Here is a 19,288-nt window from a genome sequence, read left to right on the forward strand (position 1 = left end):
CGCACACATATGGTTTGGTAAAACAATATTCAAATAGGTTTTTTTGTTGGAAAATTACACGCAGATATTTTTGTAGTTAGTCGATAAGACGATAAGTTTTATATATAAATATTGACACTCACCATATTGTATATGAATAATGTATATTGTATATATATTTATAATATTTGTGTTTTAGTTTGTTTTTGTTTTTCTCGTTCAATATAAGTATATAATAATAAACTTGTATAATTAATTGTCATACACATCAATAGCGTCTTGTATCTGTTGTAAATAGAACTTTGAGTTTAGTTTCATTTTCTTTCTTTTTCTGTTTGTTTAGGTACAAATTTTGCATTCATTTGTATGCGGTATGTATATGTATATGTCTGCTCTTGTATATGTATGTGTATGTGGCATGTGGCATGTGTGTGTCTGTGTGTGTCTATGTGTGTGTATGTGTGTATGTGTTTGGTTTCTGCGGCATATGTATACCATTTGTTTTCTTGTATTTCCGCTGGTTATTTCAAGCACATCGATTAGAGAGTTTACATAAAAGTACAGGGTATTCATATGGTATCGTATTTAATGCCAACATCGATATATGTCAAATGCATTCATAATTGAATTTAAATGCTTAACATCTACACACATATGTATATATATATAAATAACTTTTGTCCTGTATAACACTCAAATATGTTTTCCTATATCGTTTTATATATATATATATAAATATGTATATATGTACTAGTTAAAAATATGTGCATTTCATTTGCTGGACCGCACAACGCCGCACAACACACACTTGAATACCAACACCAGAGACGCGCTCCGAATGTCACGGGCTGGTGTTGCACCCGGAGCCGCGTGCCGGCCGTGTGGCAAGTGTTGCGGCAGCGTTGCACGGTTGTTCCCAACAGGTTTTTCTTTTGTTTTTTTGCTTAGTGCGATTTGTGCTGAACATAGGCTAAATACACATTTGTATACTGTGTATATTTGGTATATATATAGTAACTGAACGAGTTAAAATTGTATTTCCAACGCTAGCCGACCATGTTTTGCCCTTTTCGAACCTTCCAAGTGCTTATACCAAAGTATATATTTCAAACACAAAAATCGTTTATCTTTAATACTAACTACAACAACTAAATTAGAGACCCCCGAAACGCTGCAACAAACGTGATTTGAACTAAATGATGTTTTTTGTTTTTGGTTATTCTTTTGTTGTTGTTGTTGTTTTTTACTGTGAGACGCGTCTACTTCTTAGCTGCCGGCGTCTTTTGCTCAACGGACACCTTGGGCTGCTCCTTCTGCTTCTCCTTCTGCTGTTCCTTCTCCTTCTCCTTCTGCTGCTCCTTTTCCTTGGCTGCCGCGGCAGCTGCAGCCTTGCTGCTGCTGGTGGGTGCTTCCTCTTCGGCCGCCTCCTGCGCCTTGTCCTCTTTAAGCGGCTCCTTGGTGGTAGCGGCGCCGCCACTTTCCTTGTCCAGTTCACGTTTCTCGCCGGACGTATTCGCCGGCAGAGCCTTTAGTATGGCATGCACTTCCTCGGCGACGGCCATCAGCACGAACTCGAACTGTTGCCGCGTGGCCACCACGCCGGCGCGCTGATCCCTCAGATGCTCCAGCGTGGCGGCAATGTCTATTTCGCGTGCACCCTTGTTCATGCGTCCCAGCACCAGATCCAACAGTATGTAGGAGCCAGTGCGTCCGGCGCCAGCGCTGCCATGCACCACAATAGGACAGGAGCGGCCACGATACGACTTGTTCACCTTGCTGCGGTTTACAAGAGAAGCGAGATTAGTTAGCATCAAATGGGGCATCATCAGCGTGATTCGCTACCCACCGTCTAAAGTCCAGCAGCGCCTTGGCTTGCGGCGGCACGCCCATCTGTGGCCAGGACAGGAAATGGAACTGGGTGACGGTGCGGGTTTCGCTAGTACGCAGATTTTTCAAATAGAAAGAACGTACGAGGTAATCATCACACCAAATGTGCTCGCTAACCAAGTGAACCTATTGCATAGGGATGAGATCGAATCTTAGTTACGCATGCCACGGGTTGCAGGGGTCTAGCTGCTGGCAGGCTCACCTCATAGATGTGATAAACCTCAGCACCCTCTTCCGGCCAGTAGCGCGCACAGGCGACCTCTCCATTCTCCTGCAGGCGACATAAGGCGACTATAACAACGGCGCCCTGCTCCCAAATCATTTGCCAAAAGTGCGCCAACGTTGAGGGCAGCGGACCCTGGGCAGCCACATAAGCGGGTGCACGGGGATCGTGATCAGTCTGACGGGGCAAATAGAAACATTTAAAGGGTTTGAGAGTGTGAACCCAGAAAATTATGAAATGCTCAAAATCTTTAAGTATTTCGATGCTAAGTTACTGCAGCTGTTAATCAAACTTATCATCATCATGTAATCAAATGTGGCTATCACATCTCGTCTCATAGTCTGAATATCGTATTTGAAGAAAAATGGGGATAACACATTTCGTCTCAATTGTTTCGATGATATTTATACTTATTTCACACACTTTTCGCGTCAGCGTGAATATCGTATTTGAAGAAATACGATAAGCTACCACAGAAAAAAGTCTTAGCTCTGTTCATAAATTGCGTATCTATAGTTTCCATATCAGTAAACCTTTAAAATTCATCACCAGCGTCAATTTTGCTTTTAAGTTTTACTCGATAAATACTTGATATTTAATATAGGTATAACGAATGTCTACTCACAATTGTTGAAGCATTCACATAGTCGAGACCCTCAGCATTGGCCAAGTGATTGAGAACCACCCGCGAGTGATCGTAGGGCAGCGGTGCGCCAGGTCGATTCAGATTGACGCACTGCGGCTGGGAGGCGGCATCCCGAGCGCTCGGCTCGGCTTCGTAGCGGCAAAGCGCCTCCCACTCGCGCTGCAAACGTCCCTTGTTGCGCAGATGATCCTCCATATAAGACTGCACAATGTGGGCGATTACTAAGTGAGGCAGAAGTTAGAAAGTGGGGGGTTTCTACGTACCAGCACCATGTGTCCGGTTGAGATGTCCATGTTCGTCAATGCTGGCTCCTCGCTCCACGATGAGGTGCTGGAGCGCGAGGATGGTGGCCGGCCCTCGTTCTCCTTGCTCAGCGACATGATGCGTCCGCTGTGCGGCTGCTCGGTGGTATTTGAACCAGCAGCACCACTGCCACCAGCACCACCAGCCCCACCACCATTGCCAGCATTGCCAGTCGCTGTGTTGCCATTCTTGCCGGCCATGCGCGCGCGACACAACTCCTGGTAATCCTTGCTGCAGCTCTCGGCGCCTGACATGCCCGACTGCAAGCCGCCCAGCTTATCGCGCTTGCGATCGTGTCGCTTGATCAGAATCAGCGTCACAAAGATCACAATCACAGCCGCTGCGCCCGCACCGGCGAACATGTAAGCCATAATGTGGGTCACATCCGGTCCCTGTTCGGCGAGCTCAATGCGGGACGCGGAAATGCTCGGATCACGCAGATCCTTGACCCGATCCCCGACGCCGGCGTGCAACACATAGAAGCCGACGCGTCGCTGGATGTTGTTCTTGACGCCGCGGTTCTCATTGATGTAGCGTGCCACATCTGCGGCCGTTTTGCGCTCGGGGTTGTTTGAGTCCACCCGGAAGCTGACTTCGTGTGGTTGAACGCTGCAATTGGTGTGGCGTTAGATTAATTAGGGAAAACTGAAGGAACTAACTATCACGAAAAGACACAATGCAGTTTAAAGTTCATGATATCTTTTACCATGCGCATGCTACGTACGTTAAATAAGAAAAGTATCCCTGCATGTGTAGTATTTGCGCCAGCTCATTCATAATGCGCTGCCCATCGTACCAGCTGTCGATACTGCAAGAGACGAGACCGAGACAGAGTCAAGCAAATGAGAGCTGTTCCAAAAGGCTTCTACAGTTGATTAACCAAGTACTTACGGGTTCTTGACGAACACATGGGCATATTCAGTGTCTACGGTGTGCGGCGCATGATCCTCGTCCGAGTGCTGCTCATTGACCAGCTTCTTCTTCTTGTACGGCTCGTTGACATCGCCGCCTTTGACGTGGGCAGGCATCACCTCCTTGTTGACATCCTCCGTGTGCGATCGCGGCTTCTCCGTCTCCAGTTGGTGGCTCAGCTCAGCCGGTGGACCCAGCTGCGGACCCGGCTTCTTCACATCGAGCCGCTCGTGACGCGCAAAGCCCAACATGTTGGCCAGCAGCGTTTGCTTGATATCCGACGGCTCATCTGCTTGGGCCGAGTCCGCCAGCTGCTGCTGTTCCTCCTCCTGCGGCACAAGCAGCATGCCACCCTCCGTAAACACGCGCTGATTTTGAAGGGCGCGTGGATAGCTATTGGAGGCCAGCATGGCCTCCTCCTCCAAGGGTGTCAGCGAGTTGCGCCGCAAGCTGCTCTCAAATGCCAGCTCCTGCTGTTCCCGGGCACTGAGCTCCGGCCGACGCTTCATCAGCTCCGGCTGCGGCTGTGCAGCCAGCTCGACCAACGGCTCCTGGGGCAGACCCTGCTCATTGGCCAGCTCGCGGAAGAAGGAACGCTTCGGGGGCTCCACGGGCTGCTGCTGTCCACGACGCTTCAGCGGCGCATAGTTGTCCGGAAAATAGAGCTCACTGGATTCGTTTAGCTCCTCGGGCAAATAGACGGGCACGGCCTGCGGCTGATCCTCCTGCTGCTGCTGCTGTTGCTTGTGCTGCTGGTGCTGCTGCTTCTCGACAATGGCCTCCAGCTGGTCCATGGCATTCGCCGGCTGTGGCTTGCGCTGATACGGCTGCGGATCGGGCTCGGAGTCGGCCAGTATTTGATAGAGCTCCAGACGATTCTGTTGCTCCACCTTTGCCGCGCTGCCATCCTGCTCGGCGAGACGCAGCTGCTGCTCGCGTTCGATGCGCTGCCGTTCCGTATCCAAAAAGGCATCCATTACGCTCGGCAACTCCAGCTGCGTGCTCTTCGTATGCCCGTCCAGCTTGCCAAAGTGCTCCAGCTCGAGCGGATCGTGACGCAGTCGCCTCCGATCCTGCAGCTGCAGCTGATGCAGTATGCTATTGAAGCCGCTGTCCTGCGGCTGCTTCTTGCGCATCGTCGGATAGAATTGCGCCGGCCTGGCTGGCAGCAGCTGCTCGTAATAGTCCACATTCGCCTCCAGCTGCTCGACCGGCTCCGGTGGCGTGAAGCGCACATAGGCTAACGCGCTCGCCGGATCACCGTATTCGGGTGGGGCCGGCGCCAGATTGGCGCACAGATTCGGCGGCAGCTGCTGTTGGCGCTGCAGCGAGAAGAGCGCGCCCTGGATCCGGCACTGCACATAATGATGATCCCAGCCTAGGCCGGCGCCCTGCAGTTCCTCCAGCATGGTTGCCAGCAGACGTGATTGCTCCTCGGTGAGTGGTGTCCTGCAATGCGAGCACACACACACACGCACACACGCACACAATTAAACCCTGCAGAAATTTAAACAAGCTTAATTACCTCTCAATGTCCTCCACGTCGACTCCAGTGGTTGGTATGCACTTGCCAAAGATGTTGTCTGCGAATGCAAATTATTCCACAATTTTAATAGGCCATGTAACTGCATTAATAGCGCGTGTCTTACACAATCCACCTTCACCTGGGCCCCTGCCCCAGACACACACACACACACACATCGGACACCTTTTGTTTTCACCCTGATTTACGAGCATTTAAATGTATATCCTTGCTGCTGCCTCGAACATCATTTGCATAATGCAAATGCGGGGTTGGAGGTGTGCGAAAAACTGCGTGTGCAGTAGTCAGTCACACAGCATACCTACACCTATGTGTGTATACACTGACAAAAATACTCTGTACACTTCCCTCAGTCATGATTTCATTCTAATTGAGATTCGCAATTCAAATTTTATTCCCTGCTGCAAATGAAGTTTGTTTTCTGTTTTTCTATTATTCATTAATTAACTAATATGAACTCGGAATCTTGTGCAAATGTATGCCATATGCAAAAGTAGGCTTCTCCGAATACATAAAGTGTATATCTATACTCTTGATCTACATCAAAAGCCAATTGCATCTTGCCATGAAATCTTTAACATATCTCCTTTCATTGCCTTTGCAGATTTTCTAATCATGGATAACTATGCGGGCTAAACCCATCAAAATATGGTATGTAGACTCTTCCGTTCTATATACAGATCAAAATATTCTCAGAATTTTGAATAATTTTCAATAACTAACACACAACATTTTAAAACACAGTTGTTCGGGGGGCATGGTCCTTGTCTAAGTTGATTATACACAAGTCTGACAGTAAACACTGAAGATATTATAGCCATAGGAGTTTCAGGGTATCTCCGAGTCGAGCACGCTCAACTAGCTGATTTTAAGAATTCCTTTAGAGTATTTGAGTATTAAACCTATTACGAGGAACAAAATCGTAAGAGGCTTAGCAAACTTTGACACTTGAAATCCGTCTTATTTTATGCTCAGCATATTTTTTCTGAGTGCACCTTCCCCTTTCATGTTGCCGTGCGAACATTTTTTGCCTTTTGCCTTTTGCAATTTTCACAATTTTTCACAGGTTTTCTCCGAGCAGCAGCTGCAATTGTTCTGGCCATCCCCCCCCCGCCACAGCCATTCACAAATTTCGCAGTGCTTACATAAGTAATTGAGTGTGTTCTCGATAATGCACTGGCGAGAACAAGCCTCTGCCTCCTGCTTCCTGCGCCCTACGTCCTGCCTCCTGCACTCTGCCCCCAATTTGTTTTGGGTGTCCTTTTTAGAATGTGCCTGGCATTCAAGCGCTTGGCAAATACGATAATGTACTCCGGGCCCGGGAAAATAGGTCCCAAAACTCAGCTGTGCCCGAACGCAATTTGACCCACAAATGCTTTTTGGTTTTTAGGGTCTAAAGCGCATTTTGGGTAACTGTTGGCAATCGCCGTTTCCCTCTCTCCCCTCCTCTCTCCCCCTCTCTCTCTCTCTCTCTCTCCCGCTGTGTGTGTGAAGTCGTTTTATATTGCAGGCCCGCCTGCCATTGAGCACTTAGTGCAATTGAGCAGCCCTTGAGGGTGCAGTCCAGGTTTCAAATGAACACCGCTTCAAGACGTGTCATTAAAAATGTTCAAGTGCTGCAAAAAACATCCCTAAATCGAAGAGCACACGAACTGCAGTCTGCAAGGAGCTCATGCTAAAAATTTATAAAATCAGATTTGTTTTTATGCACTGGATGTAGAAGAAAACCAAATTATAAGAATAGGATCTATTCGCTTTGGTATATACTACAGAGTTTTGCATGCCTTGATTAGGCACTGAAAATTTCATAAGAATCGGATTACAAGCACCGAAGTTAACTAAGATTGCATTTCCCATATAAATTGTGCTACTAAGGGAAGAAGAAGCACAGTTCCCATATGTCTCCGTGTATGTATGTATGAGATAACAAGAATATTTCTAATGGCAACTCGACTCACGGTATCTGGGTAGAAAAGTATACACAGATCAAGTATCTTTCATTAAATACTTAGCTACAGGCGTGTTGGCAGAATCAAGGGTATCTCCTAGTCGGGCACAGCGCATTCTTCATTCTTTTCATTTCATAACTATTAATGCTCCATATCTGAAATTGTTCGCTATTTTCTATTGCTTCAGCTTGCAGCTAAAGATTCACATTTCACAGCCCGCATTAAATATTTGATGCCATATTTATATCAAATTTTTAATTGTGACTTGTTCTTGTTTTATCAATACTTTGTTTATTATTTAAGATTGTTTCACTTTTTGCTTAGATTTCTTGAGATTGGAATACCCTACAGATTCGAATCTTGCTGACAGCCTCAAGTAATGCTTCGCTTTCAAGTTGTGTTCAGTTTTTATCAGAGTGTTTTATTGTTACATCTACAGACATCTAAGTGAATATCTATTAATTGTAGCTATTTTCTAATATACGAGAATAATGGGGCATAAAATATATGTTGCTTCTTCTTTATTTATGATAGCACTTTAAGCTATCAAGCTAACTTTTTCAAAAGAACGGGCTACCTCTTCTCAACGCAAGTGCTTTCCTTCGTCTGCTTTTAAAATATCTACCTATTTTTAATAAAATTTGATACATTTCGTTTTTCATTTGCAATCGTTTAACCACACGCCCAACTATTTAGTTTTAACCGAAAAAAACCCTAGCCATCAAGATGTGTATCAATTGCCCAAACTTACCCTAGCCATTTTAAATACTATCATATTTCCGCACAGTTGATAAACAGACAAACGCTGACACTTCATAAACACACAATCGGATGCTGTTGTTGTTGTTGTTGTTGTGGGTAGTGTATATCGAGTTAATCGACTGTTGTCGCTGATATCTCAACTTACCATCGTAACAGACCTCGGAGTGGGGTATGCAAAGCGTCCTAACAAACTGGCAGCCTGAAAGAAAACAAAGCAAATGCGAGACATGAAAGAGTTGTTCAATCACCAAAAAAAAAACAAAAATAGAAGAAAGCAAAAAAAAAATGAACAAGAAAAGGGGACAAGAATAATAACAACAGCAAGTTTTCAGTTAAGACATAATCATGTGGTAAAAGCCAAATCAGCATTACCCACACTCTGGCCGGGTAATGTAACAACCGTGCCACGCCCCCCAACCCAAACGCCCAACGCAGATCACACGTTCTGGAGTTTTGGCACGTCGCCATTTTGTCGTTGTCTGTTTGTCGTTGTCGTTGTTGTTGTTGTTGTTGTTGTTGTTGTTGTTGTTGTTGTTGTTGTTGTTGTTGTTGTTGTTGTTGTTGTTGTTGTTGTTGTTGTTGTTGTTGTTGTTGTTGTTGTTGTTGTTGTTGTTGTTGTTGTTGGTGTCATGTGCCACTTGCTTGGCTCTTGGCTAAATAAACGCTTTTTATGAGCATGTCGCACATGACACACACACGCGCACACACACACATACACACACAGCCACACACACACCCGCTGACAAACTGCAAAATATCTGTCGACAGCATGCCCAAAAATGCTGCTTAGTCAAATAGCTCTGGTTGCCAGGCTTGTTCCGCATGTTGTTGCTGTTCTCCATCTTGTTGCTGATGCTGCTGTGACGTCAAGAGCCGCTGGCGTATTTGCGGCTGAGCTGCGTCTGCCTGGCTAAAAAATGTCGCACTTTCTTGTCGCCCCAACAACTCACGTAGGCCACGTCAACGCCTGTCATTAAACAAGCAGAGACTCCTACGCCCTACACCCACCCTCAGCAGCTGTCAGTCCCTTAAAAAAAAAACTTTGTCTTGCCTGTTCGGTTTTCTTTGGCCAGGCTTTAACTTTTGCTTGTTGACGCACACAACGTCTCTTGGCCATTAATTAAGCCACAGTAATTTGTGTGCGGGCCCAAGCTGCCAGCCTCCAATTTTACCCAGACCCGCCAACCAAAACCCTTCCCCGGTCCCATGCCCAGTTGCCAGCTGCCTCTGCCTCGCGCTGAATTTTTGTTTTTTTTAATTGTTGTTTAATTGCGGGACGGCCATAGCGGCAAAATTAAACTCTAGAGAGCCACTTTATAGGGTATAGCCTACAGCCAGAATAGGTAAGAAATGTCGCAGAGTCTTTTACATGACTGTAAGAAACTTGTAGATTCAGCTAGAGCAGGGCTATCTGTGAGCTTTCCAGACAAAACGCTGATGTGAGGCATAATTAATTTATAATAATAATAAGTCAACTGCGAATTGCAGGGCATTCGTTAGTCGTAGACGCCCGATTACAGAGACTTTACCTTCAAGCTGAACCCTTTTTTGATAAGCGCCCAAATATACTTAATATGCATAATTTGTTAGCCGTTTTCGAGCCATAACAAATTAAGTTGCCCTTTTAAAAATTGTGTTGCCTAAATCGAGGCGCAAGTAAAACGAATGACTTCATGTCCTCGGCTGTTAAAAGCAGTCAAACAGGCGAGTCAAGTATCAGAGCTGTTCTCTCATTCTATGCGAGAACTATCAAATGTCATTTTGCGGCCAAGTTTATCGCGCACTCAACTGCAACATTGTTGGCCATGTTGGCCCATGTTGGCTGTGAGCCCTTTCTATAGCATTTGACGACACTTTTGTGCACTGTCAACAACATGACAGATTGAAGCGCACTTCATGGCCGAGCCCGAAATTGTCAATAAATGTGAAAAGCGCTTGTCAATAGCTGTCAAATGGGGCCAATGCGGCACGTGTCCGGCGAACACTTGCAACACGACACGAAACAAATGCTGTGGCAGCTCAAACGCAATTTAGGTTGCCCGTCTAATTGTCTGGCCCAGCACTCAACAGCTTAAGAGCTTAATTCTGCATTTCCAGCTACTCCAGCTACTACTTAAGCTTGCACTGGGCACACACACCCAACTTTAAGCCATATACAACTCATGCCTGAGCTTGTTTTTAGCCTGCACGTTTTTCACTTTATTCTGTGCACTCCGAACTCCTTAAACTGGGTAGCTCAGACTGCTAACGTATCCCTCAATATCTGATCCTTACGCGCTATATTACTAGAGCAGCCCATTCAGCTCAACTTAGGCTGGGTCATTCAGACTTGTCTCTGCACCCTACACTTAACGTTATCATATGTTCTATATCCTTTATCCTACATCATGCACCAGATATTACTAGGTCAGCCAGACAGCCGTGCACCCTACACCTTTAAATCTGTATGCTGAGCTCTTTATTCGCGCCAGTTTATTTACATCCTACAGCCTGTACCCACACCCTACACCCGAAAACCTGCACCCTTCAACCTACACCTCACACCCTATAGCCCAGACTCTACAGCCTACACCCTACACCCCACACCCTATAAAGGACAGAACAGACAGCTGGACCTGTAGACCTGTAGCCCACACTTTACCCCTAAATTCCACAGCACCTACTCCCAAAACCCCACAGCCTCTTCCGGATGTCTGTCAACATTTGTTGCGAAGCGTGCAAAAAAAAAAAAAAAAACAAATCGCGCCCAACATCAAAGCCCATAAGCAGTGTCCTTAGCCGAGGCTCATAAATATGCAGGCTCATGTCCTGAGCCTTGCCGCTAGCTGCCAATGCCGCTTTCTCCCGATAAGGCAACACGCGGCGTATGCGCAATATTCCACATTTCGCTGAAAAGCGCTTTGTTTGGTCAGTCGCAAAAAAGCCGCCTGCTAAATGGCCCAATGCATAGGCATAGGCATAGGCATAGGTAGCCCAGCCAATAAACCGAAACGGGGCTAAAAGCTTTAAGTGCCAACATCCACCAATTGGCCCCAGCCCAATCCCCGCCTCATTGGCCATTTTTTTCTCGTTGCAACTTTTATTTATTTTTGCGCTCGATTTGCCTCACAAAATGCGTGCATCCTCTGCAAGTGGCTACAAAAAAAAAAGGGTGCAGCTTTTTGAATTGATAGAGCTGCCGAATTGGTGTCTAGCCAAGGGCTGACTGAAACAAAAGAAGCTGAAGTTTAATAAACTATTACATAACTAATCAGAGTATATATTGTGCAATATGTTTGACATTTCTCTTATGGATATCCGGTGCTGAATTTGAACTGGCGAGCTGCTGCTCCATGTTGGTCCCATATATATATTTTTATACCCTGAACCCATTAAAAATGGGTATAAGGGTATACTGTATTTGTGCAAAATGCAAATGTATGTAACAGGCAGAAGAAAGCATCTCCGACACCATAAAGTATATATATATTCTTGATCAGCATCAATAGCCGAGTCGATCTAGCCATGTCCGTCTGTCTGTCCATCCGTCTGTCCGTACGTATGAACGCAAGGATCTCAAAACCTATAAGAGCTAGAGACTAGATGTAGGTGCTCCTAGTTTCCGCGCAGATAGAGTTTGTTTCCGATAATCGATAACTTACTCCGTTTCCAAGCAATCGATAAAAATCGATATCGATATCCTGTTTTTTGGGCAATTTTGGTAAATAATAAGAGCTAGAGTTACCAAACTTGACATGTAGCTTCTAGAATAGAATATATACATATATGCATTTAATGTTGGAAGAAGAGGGTTCAGGGTATCCCCTAGTCGGAAGCTCCCGACTAGAACCTCTTACTTGTTTCAATTTAATCTACAAATATATTTAATATATATTTATTATAGCAAATTTTTTCTATTTTTCTTTTACAGAAGGATGTTGTTTTTGTAATTGAAAGAAAAGGCATATAAACGAAATTATATTTGGAAATACATTGGTAAGTTTTTCACGTATTTTCTTTGATTTTTTAAATATTTTCCAATATTTAGTGCACAAAAAAAAATTGATAAGCTAATCTGCTCTCAAATCAATTCAAAAGTATTGAATTCCTTAAGGAAATATTCACAAAATGTGCAAATCTATTTTGAGCTCGAGCTTGAATTTCCAAAACATCTTTTACTAGTTGCCCAAAAAAAGATTTGAGTTAATCCCAAAACCAAGCCGAAGCCTATTTTAAAAGAATTGTTAACGTAAGCCTTTTCTTAATCAAATGTAAATTTGTTGTAGATTGTCAGCTATATTTGTGGAGTTGTTCATTTGAAATGAGAAACGTAATCTGAAAGTCTGTCAGATTTAGGATGTGTTTTTCTCACATGTGCCAGGCTGTTTATATTTGGCTTAAGCCATTTAAGCTATCCGATTTTTGTACCAAGACCTAGACTCTAGAGACTCGCAGATCTGTCACAGCTATCTATATAATGCGTATATTTATGTGCTATATACCCAATTGTTGGTTGAGCGCTGCGATTGAAGTTATGCATCACATTCAACTGACATTTGAAGTGATTTGCAATCTTCGACAAGCCAAATAACAAATCAAAATCGGTCACGTCAATGCAAAAGTACCAATCGCTGCTGTTCAGCTTTTGCCACGCCCATCATTCATTCATTGTTGCCTTTTGTGGTTGCATCTTTAAATTGATTGATGCGTTAACGCTCCAAGCCGAAGGACTGTCAATGAGCTGAGTGAAGGGAAACTAGAAAACTGAAGAGTCTTTGCTGAATGGGAAGCTGTGCGAGCTGTTGCAGCAGCCACTGTAATTTGTGGCCCTGGCGAGGGTGTGGTGGGTGGCGTCTCTGTGGAAACGCTTCGACATTATTTCAATTTCTGCACATAAATTATGGCAATGGCAAGGGCTTCTCGGCCACTTGGTAAACAGCGAGGCGACCGCAACAATTTAATATATTCAGCCGCAAGTCGAAATTGAAAATTCCATGCCCCAGATCGCCGACTTTCACATTTTTGATTGATGTCCACGGTTCAGCACAATTCCGTTGCGGTTCCCAGTTCCCAGTTCTCAGTTCCAGGTTTGGCTACAGCTTCAGCTCTGCCTGGCCGCAAATGCTGTTTACTTAGTCGCTCTGTGTGGCTTCTGGCCCTGTTACACTGTTATTTGCTTTGGGGTCAAGGAATTTTTAAAAGATTTTCATAACATTTTTTACGTTTTTCCTCTCCCGGCCAGCAGCAGTGACACGTGTGAGGCACGGTGCCAGGGCGCCACGGCTAACGTGTGGTATGTGTAATGTGCAAAATAATAATAAAAACAAAATATAATAAAAAGGGAGAAAACCACAGCATTTCTAGTGGGTGGCGCACAGTGGTGCAGTCTGTTTGATTAATGGACCATATTACCCAAAATTATTTTAGTAGGGCTTATATTTCGTATATTTCCCAGCAATATATATGGTTAGTTAAAAATACTCAATTCAAATCTTACAATTATATATCAAGCTTTATCTACCTTAGAATTGCTTCAAATATAAATCGAAAAATCTCAGAAGCTTGCAATCAAAATAAAAAGCTACTTTTGTTTTCGGCAGTTATATTATATTATATCTGCAACATTTTCTACCTAGCTTACCAACATTTAAATTGCATTCTTACTTTAATTCCATTCTCATGTCAAGCTAAATGTTAAAATATTCTTAAAAGGTGGCAACACCACGCAGCCTTTCAACAAGCTGGCAACGTCCTAGTCTTTCTTTTGGTCAAAATACTGACAACTGAAAGTAGTTGTTATTTTGCTTCGCTGTGCACTGGGTACCACTGTGCTGTGCGTGGACTTTAATGCTAGCTTTTTGCTTTAATGATGTTGTTCCGGGGGCATTCGCATAAAAATGCGCTGACAACGTGTGTCAATGGCTGGGGCCAGCCAACAAGGATAACACAACATGGCCAGGACAGGACAGGACAGAACAGGATAACATGGGGGCCAGAAGCAACTGTCAGAGTGAGCGACACACATACACACAAAGCGAAATAAATAATAACAGGAGGACCATTAATCGCGACAAAGACAAGAGCCGGTAGCCGAACCAAAGAGGAGCAAATCAGAGCACGGCCACTGGCAATGCGAACATACCAAAGGCAAGGCTCTGGCAAATGCGAAATGTTGAAAAGCGACCAGGCGAAGGAGGGAAGCAGGGATGTGGATGTACGAGAAGTGATAGACACAAAGCCTGTGAGTGGGGCAGCTCGTTAAAGACCAACAAAACAAGACGACACACGAGCCGCCAGTTGCGCCAGCCCCTGCCCCTGCCTGCCCCGGCTTGTTGTGCCCCTTCTCCCTCGGTTCTACCTATGCGTGCTGTCAAGCATTTAATGCCTTGGCACACACATGCGCCAGGCAGAGGCAAAGGCAAACAAACATATAAAACATAATGAAGCCAGGACACAGAGTGGATGCAGTGCCTCCCTCCAACGGCAATCCAATGCAATCCGTGCAGCTGTTTATGCGCTTAGCTGCAGCCAAACTAAAAGAAAAACACAAACAAACAAGCGAGTGACAAGTCGGGTGTGCCCGACTATAAGATGGCCTGAGCTCACAGCTAAATAGAATTTGATCAGTGAGTGGAGTCGGCTCCGTATACCCTTTCGCTGTAGGGTATATAAAAGAAAACATAAGCAAGAACTTATACAGAGCTCTCGTCAGCTTTAGCTTTGGCTCTTGCCACGCTTTTGTTTCAGCTTTATGAAGTGTAAATAAACGGCGGCATTTCACATCAGCTGCAGCGGGGCCACAATTTCGCATTGCTTGACTTTATGACTTTCGGCTTTAATGCTCGGCTATTGCTTTTTGCTGCTGTTTGCCCTGGCTAAGCAGTTTTTCACCCTCTATGCTGATTTATGCGCACTCATTTAAATCATAAATTTTGAAATGTTTCGGCTGCCCCGAACCGGGACAACACCCCCCTTCCCCCCTCACTACACGACCAAACCGGTGGCGCTGATTTATCTAGCGGAATTTGTTAGCCCGAATTGTTGGCCACAAATTTGGCACGCAATTAGGCGGCCAAGTTGCACACTTCAAATGAACGTGCCGCATAAATAAAAACTTTTCCTTTCCCTTCTTTTTTTTGTCCGCTCCGGTTTCGGTTGGCCTTTTGTCTGTGGCCTCACAAAATATAAATTGAGTGTGGCAGCAACAAGCGGCAGATTAAGCACATAAAGCTCATCCTTGCACTTCTTGCGGCAGTTCCACAACACGCACACACACACACACACACACACTCAGACACGCTCGTGTGACTAACCACAGCGCACTGAAGGATAAACGCCAGAGAGACCGCACAGCACATCCTGCTGATGCCTTCAATTTGTCTTCTGCCTGTTTGCCAAGTGGCTTATCCTGCAGGGATGTCCCTTAAAGTGATTAAAATGGCCGAGGACCTGCCCCTCAAGCAAGTTCCTTATTATCTTTATTTTGAATTTATAATTGAGAGACCGAGAAGAAGAGTTCAAAAGAAAGCTAAGCTAGAAGAGTAGGAAAGAAAGCTAATGGGTAAAATATATATAAATTTAAGCTAAAAAATTAAGCATATATATGTTCATAACTAACGGCTTTAGCTGTTGTAGCTAATATGCTGCACTTATCTTTTAACTCACTGAAAGCAACAGCCCATACTTCTTATTGATTCCAGCTAGACAAAGACTAAGCCCTTAATCGATCTATCCACATACATATATGTGTATATGTATATCTTAGTAAGAACTGTCGCCCTCAAGAATGAAAATATGTAAGATGTCGACTTTTGATTAATGCTGTAGTCCAGGATGCGAACTTCAGGCAATTTTATCTAAGCTAAGGCTCAAGTAGCCTTTGCTCTTTGAGTAAATTATATTGCTCTTTATGACTAAGTATATCATTGATCATAATCAACCATAATAATCCAGAATTTCTGGAAACTTGCCAACAATTCCTAGCCTTCTTCTTGAATTCCTAGCCGTTCCTAAAAGTATGCTTGAACAAATTTAAACATATCAAAGAGAACATTAAGCTTGCAATCGTCTACAAATATGCATTTTAAACAACATAAATTTTATTTAATCTCCTTTTTTTTATCTCTTTTTAAAATGGCAAAATTTAAATGATTGCCCAAAGACATCAATTATATCTTGAATTGCGCCCAGAACGGCATAAATATTCAAATATGCCTGGCAATTAAGTTTTCTCTTTATCTGCACGTAATGAAGACAAATTGACAAAAGGTTCTCAACTTTCTAGTCAATTAATTTGACTTCCGTTTATTATGCATGTGTTCGCCTTGATTATTTCTTGGTAACACATCCTTGGCCCAGTTCTCGCTACAATAATGATGAGAGCAACGTTTCCCAGAAGTGCATCAGCATCAGGCGCTGCTTTGACAGCAATTTTCCATGCAAGAAGTGATTCAATGGAAATGTTCCTTTCAAAGAAAATATAACCAGGGCGCAATTTCGGCAAAATTGCAATTGAAATTGAGTTCTTCAGGGCGGTGTGTTGCGTTGCCAGCAATCGCTATACGCATCCAAATCAAAATGGAAAATGAGAAAACGGCAAATGGAAAATCAAAATCGAATTTCCAATATAATGCCTGATTGCTGACCTCAGGCCCCCTTGAGGGGGCTGCCAGCATACCTGTGGGCTCCGGCCATGCCTTCTTGCCCAAAAGAGATTCATGTCAGACTGGGAGAGGGAATGTGCTACTTATCTGGCTGCTTGCATAAGCACGCCCCTGCCTATGCATGCAAATTTCCAGCAATTGGCTGAATGCGGCTTTTATCCAACGAAATCCCTGAAATACCTGCCATAACATGGACTAAGCTTCGCCACAAGTGATTTAATTAAATCGCAAACGCTTCGCTCGGCTTTAATGTGCAATTACGTAGTCTTTGGCAATTTGCCATTAAAATAAATTTATTAAATAATGCACAAATCTTTATTGCTTATTATTTTGTGCACATTCTTCAACAATTCAGGCCATATCTCTGGCCTTTTTCCATTAATGCTTGGGGCTGCTTTTAATTTGTACGCGTTAATGGATCCCCATACTTTGCCAACGCCCACATGGCTTAAGACAAAAGAATTGTTCATGAATTTTCATTAATTCGCCCAGTGCGCAACGCCCTTGTTTTCCCCCACCCCCTGCTACACACCGCCCCCTTCTCCTACCCCGCACTCAGACGCTTCGTTCCGCTTGTTTTTTCATTTCGCTGGCGTTTTTTCGGCATAAAAATTCATTAGAATTTTTGCATAAATTAGAAGCAACAAACACAACAGCACTCTGAGTGAGGGTGAAGGGTGGGAGGATTGAATGTTTGGGGAAAATTAACGGGAACAAGCACCGTTAAATTATCGATAACAATAACGATTTATCGGCAACCCGGCATAATAGGCATATCATTGTTTAAAACGGGCTTCTAGTCTATAATAGCTTAGCTCGGAAAATACTTAGGGTAATCTGTGTATACCCTATATATGTATGGAAAAGGGTCGTATTTATTTGGTGTAAAGCATGTGCGATTCCTGTTTCTGTTCTTGGCCTTGCAGAGTTATCGATCTCTGAGACTTTAGAGCTTACTTACTTTATTTATATATCGAAAATATTTGCCTTATTCCTACTCAATTTTGTTTCGATAAGTACCCCTTTTTCTTACAATCGATAGTTATCGATTTGCAGACATAGTTTCATGAGCATAACTTGGACATTATAAGAGTTAAGGACACCATATATTCTTTGACTTGTGCCCTTCTTACCCTAGCGATATATTCTTTGACTTGTGCCCTACTTACCCTAGCGATTCTTACTTTATATATAAAGCCAACCCTTCATTAGTGCATTCTCAAAATTTGTAACTTCATATAATTTATTAACAAATCCGAATCGAGTAATTTATATATTAATTGTCTAATGACAACACATTAAATTGATGGACTTGACTAATAACATGCCGAAAAAAGGCAAATGTGATTCCGATGTATATAAAATCGAGGTATATAAATTGGTTTTCGAATGTGTTTTAATTATGCTCACATTATTTGGGAGGGGCGCATTATAAAAAGGGCTTCTAATTACGTGGAATTAAAACAAATTTACGTGCATTAAAATCAATGAAAATAATTAACCTGCTGCCAGCATAAAATGGGGAGACAAAAAGTTATTTATTTATTTATTTTTGTGGCTGTGCAAATAATGGCTTTTGCCTGGCCGCAAATAAATCAAATCATTAGCACAAAAGGTTAAGGTCGCCAGCCAGAGGAACTTTCTGTTTGGGTTTGGGTCTGGGCTTGCTCGAGCTCTTGGCGCGCTTGTCATGGGTATTAATGCTAAATTAAGTACGCCCCATGGCGCAGGCACACTCATGCGTGTGTGTGTGTGAGTGTGTGTGTGTGCCATATGCCATCTAGACGCGCAAAAACATAAAAATCCAATTCTTATTAAATTTCCGCACGCCCACGCATGCCTAGGCCTAAGGCAAACATCAAATGGGTGGCACATGCAGGCGGTGCATGGCAGGGCAGGGCAGCTGCCAGATGCCTAACCCCCTCCACACACACACACACACACACATTCCTTTGGCAGCCCCTACAATCTAGTTACACACATACAGCTGCTGGTTTACTTGTATGAATTTTACATGTTTTTATTTTTGTGCTTGGGCGCTTTGTTTTTAATGCCATGCTCCTTCCCTCTATAACGCACACAAAATGCAAAATACAAGTGAAAACTTACACACACTCATTCCGTACATAACAGGCCTGTTTGGCATGTACATCAATACACATTTCGTTGACTTTTGGTTTGTTTTTCTGGCTCAACTCGTATGTTTATGTGGGCTTGGGGGGCCACAGTGGGAGCCCGTTTGCTTTTTGCTACACCTTGCAGTCACAGCAGGGCCATTACCATGATATTAACATTTATTTGTTTTGGCAGAGCCTGTACAAGTTGCCCCCCTTTGCAAGCCCCGTTTCTGTTGCCTACTTTGTGGCGCGGCAATAAATATATTTGCATAAATTATGCAACATGTGAATGGTTATTATTGCTGTTGTTGTTGTTGTTGTTGTA

At 43.8% G+C, this 19,288-nt stretch overlaps 1 protein-coding gene across 3 annotated transcripts in view; it reads right to left on the minus strand.

The window, feature by feature from the left end:
• Positions 1-386: 386 nt before the first annotated feature.
• Positions 387-19,288, minus strand: part of LOC115765879 (receptor-type tyrosine-protein phosphatase N2) — a 77,309-nt gene continuing 58,407 nt past the window's right edge. For all 3 annotated transcript variants that reach the window (XM_030709619.1, XM_030709618.1, XM_030709617.1), the window contains 9 exons: positions 8,350-8,403; positions 5,476-5,533; positions 3,930-5,399; positions 3,763-3,846; positions 2,999-3,647; positions 2,715-2,936; positions 2,069-2,266; positions 1,826-1,992; positions 387-1,755 (listed from right to left, as the gene is read on the minus strand). In XM_030709619.1, the coding sequence (XP_030565479.1) occupies positions 1,239-1,755; positions 1,826-1,992; positions 2,069-2,266; positions 2,715-2,936; positions 2,999-3,647; positions 3,763-3,846; positions 3,930-5,399; positions 5,476-5,533; positions 8,350-8,403 (3,419 nt within the window). In that variant the 3' untranslated portion in view covers positions 387-1,238. The remainder of the gene's footprint in view (positions 1,756-1,825; positions 1,993-2,068; positions 2,267-2,714; positions 2,937-2,998; positions 3,648-3,762; positions 3,847-3,929; positions 5,400-5,475; positions 5,534-8,349; positions 8,404-19,288) is intronic.

Source organism: Drosophila novamexicana, unplaced genomic scaffold (genome assembly GCF_003285875.2).
Source record: "Drosophila novamexicana strain 15010-1031.04,08,12 unplaced genomic scaffold, DnovRS2.1 tig00001059-arrow-arrow-pilon, whole genome shotgun sequence".
Taxonomy (NCBI): domain Eukaryota; kingdom Metazoa; phylum Arthropoda; class Insecta; order Diptera; family Drosophilidae; genus Drosophila; species Drosophila novamexicana.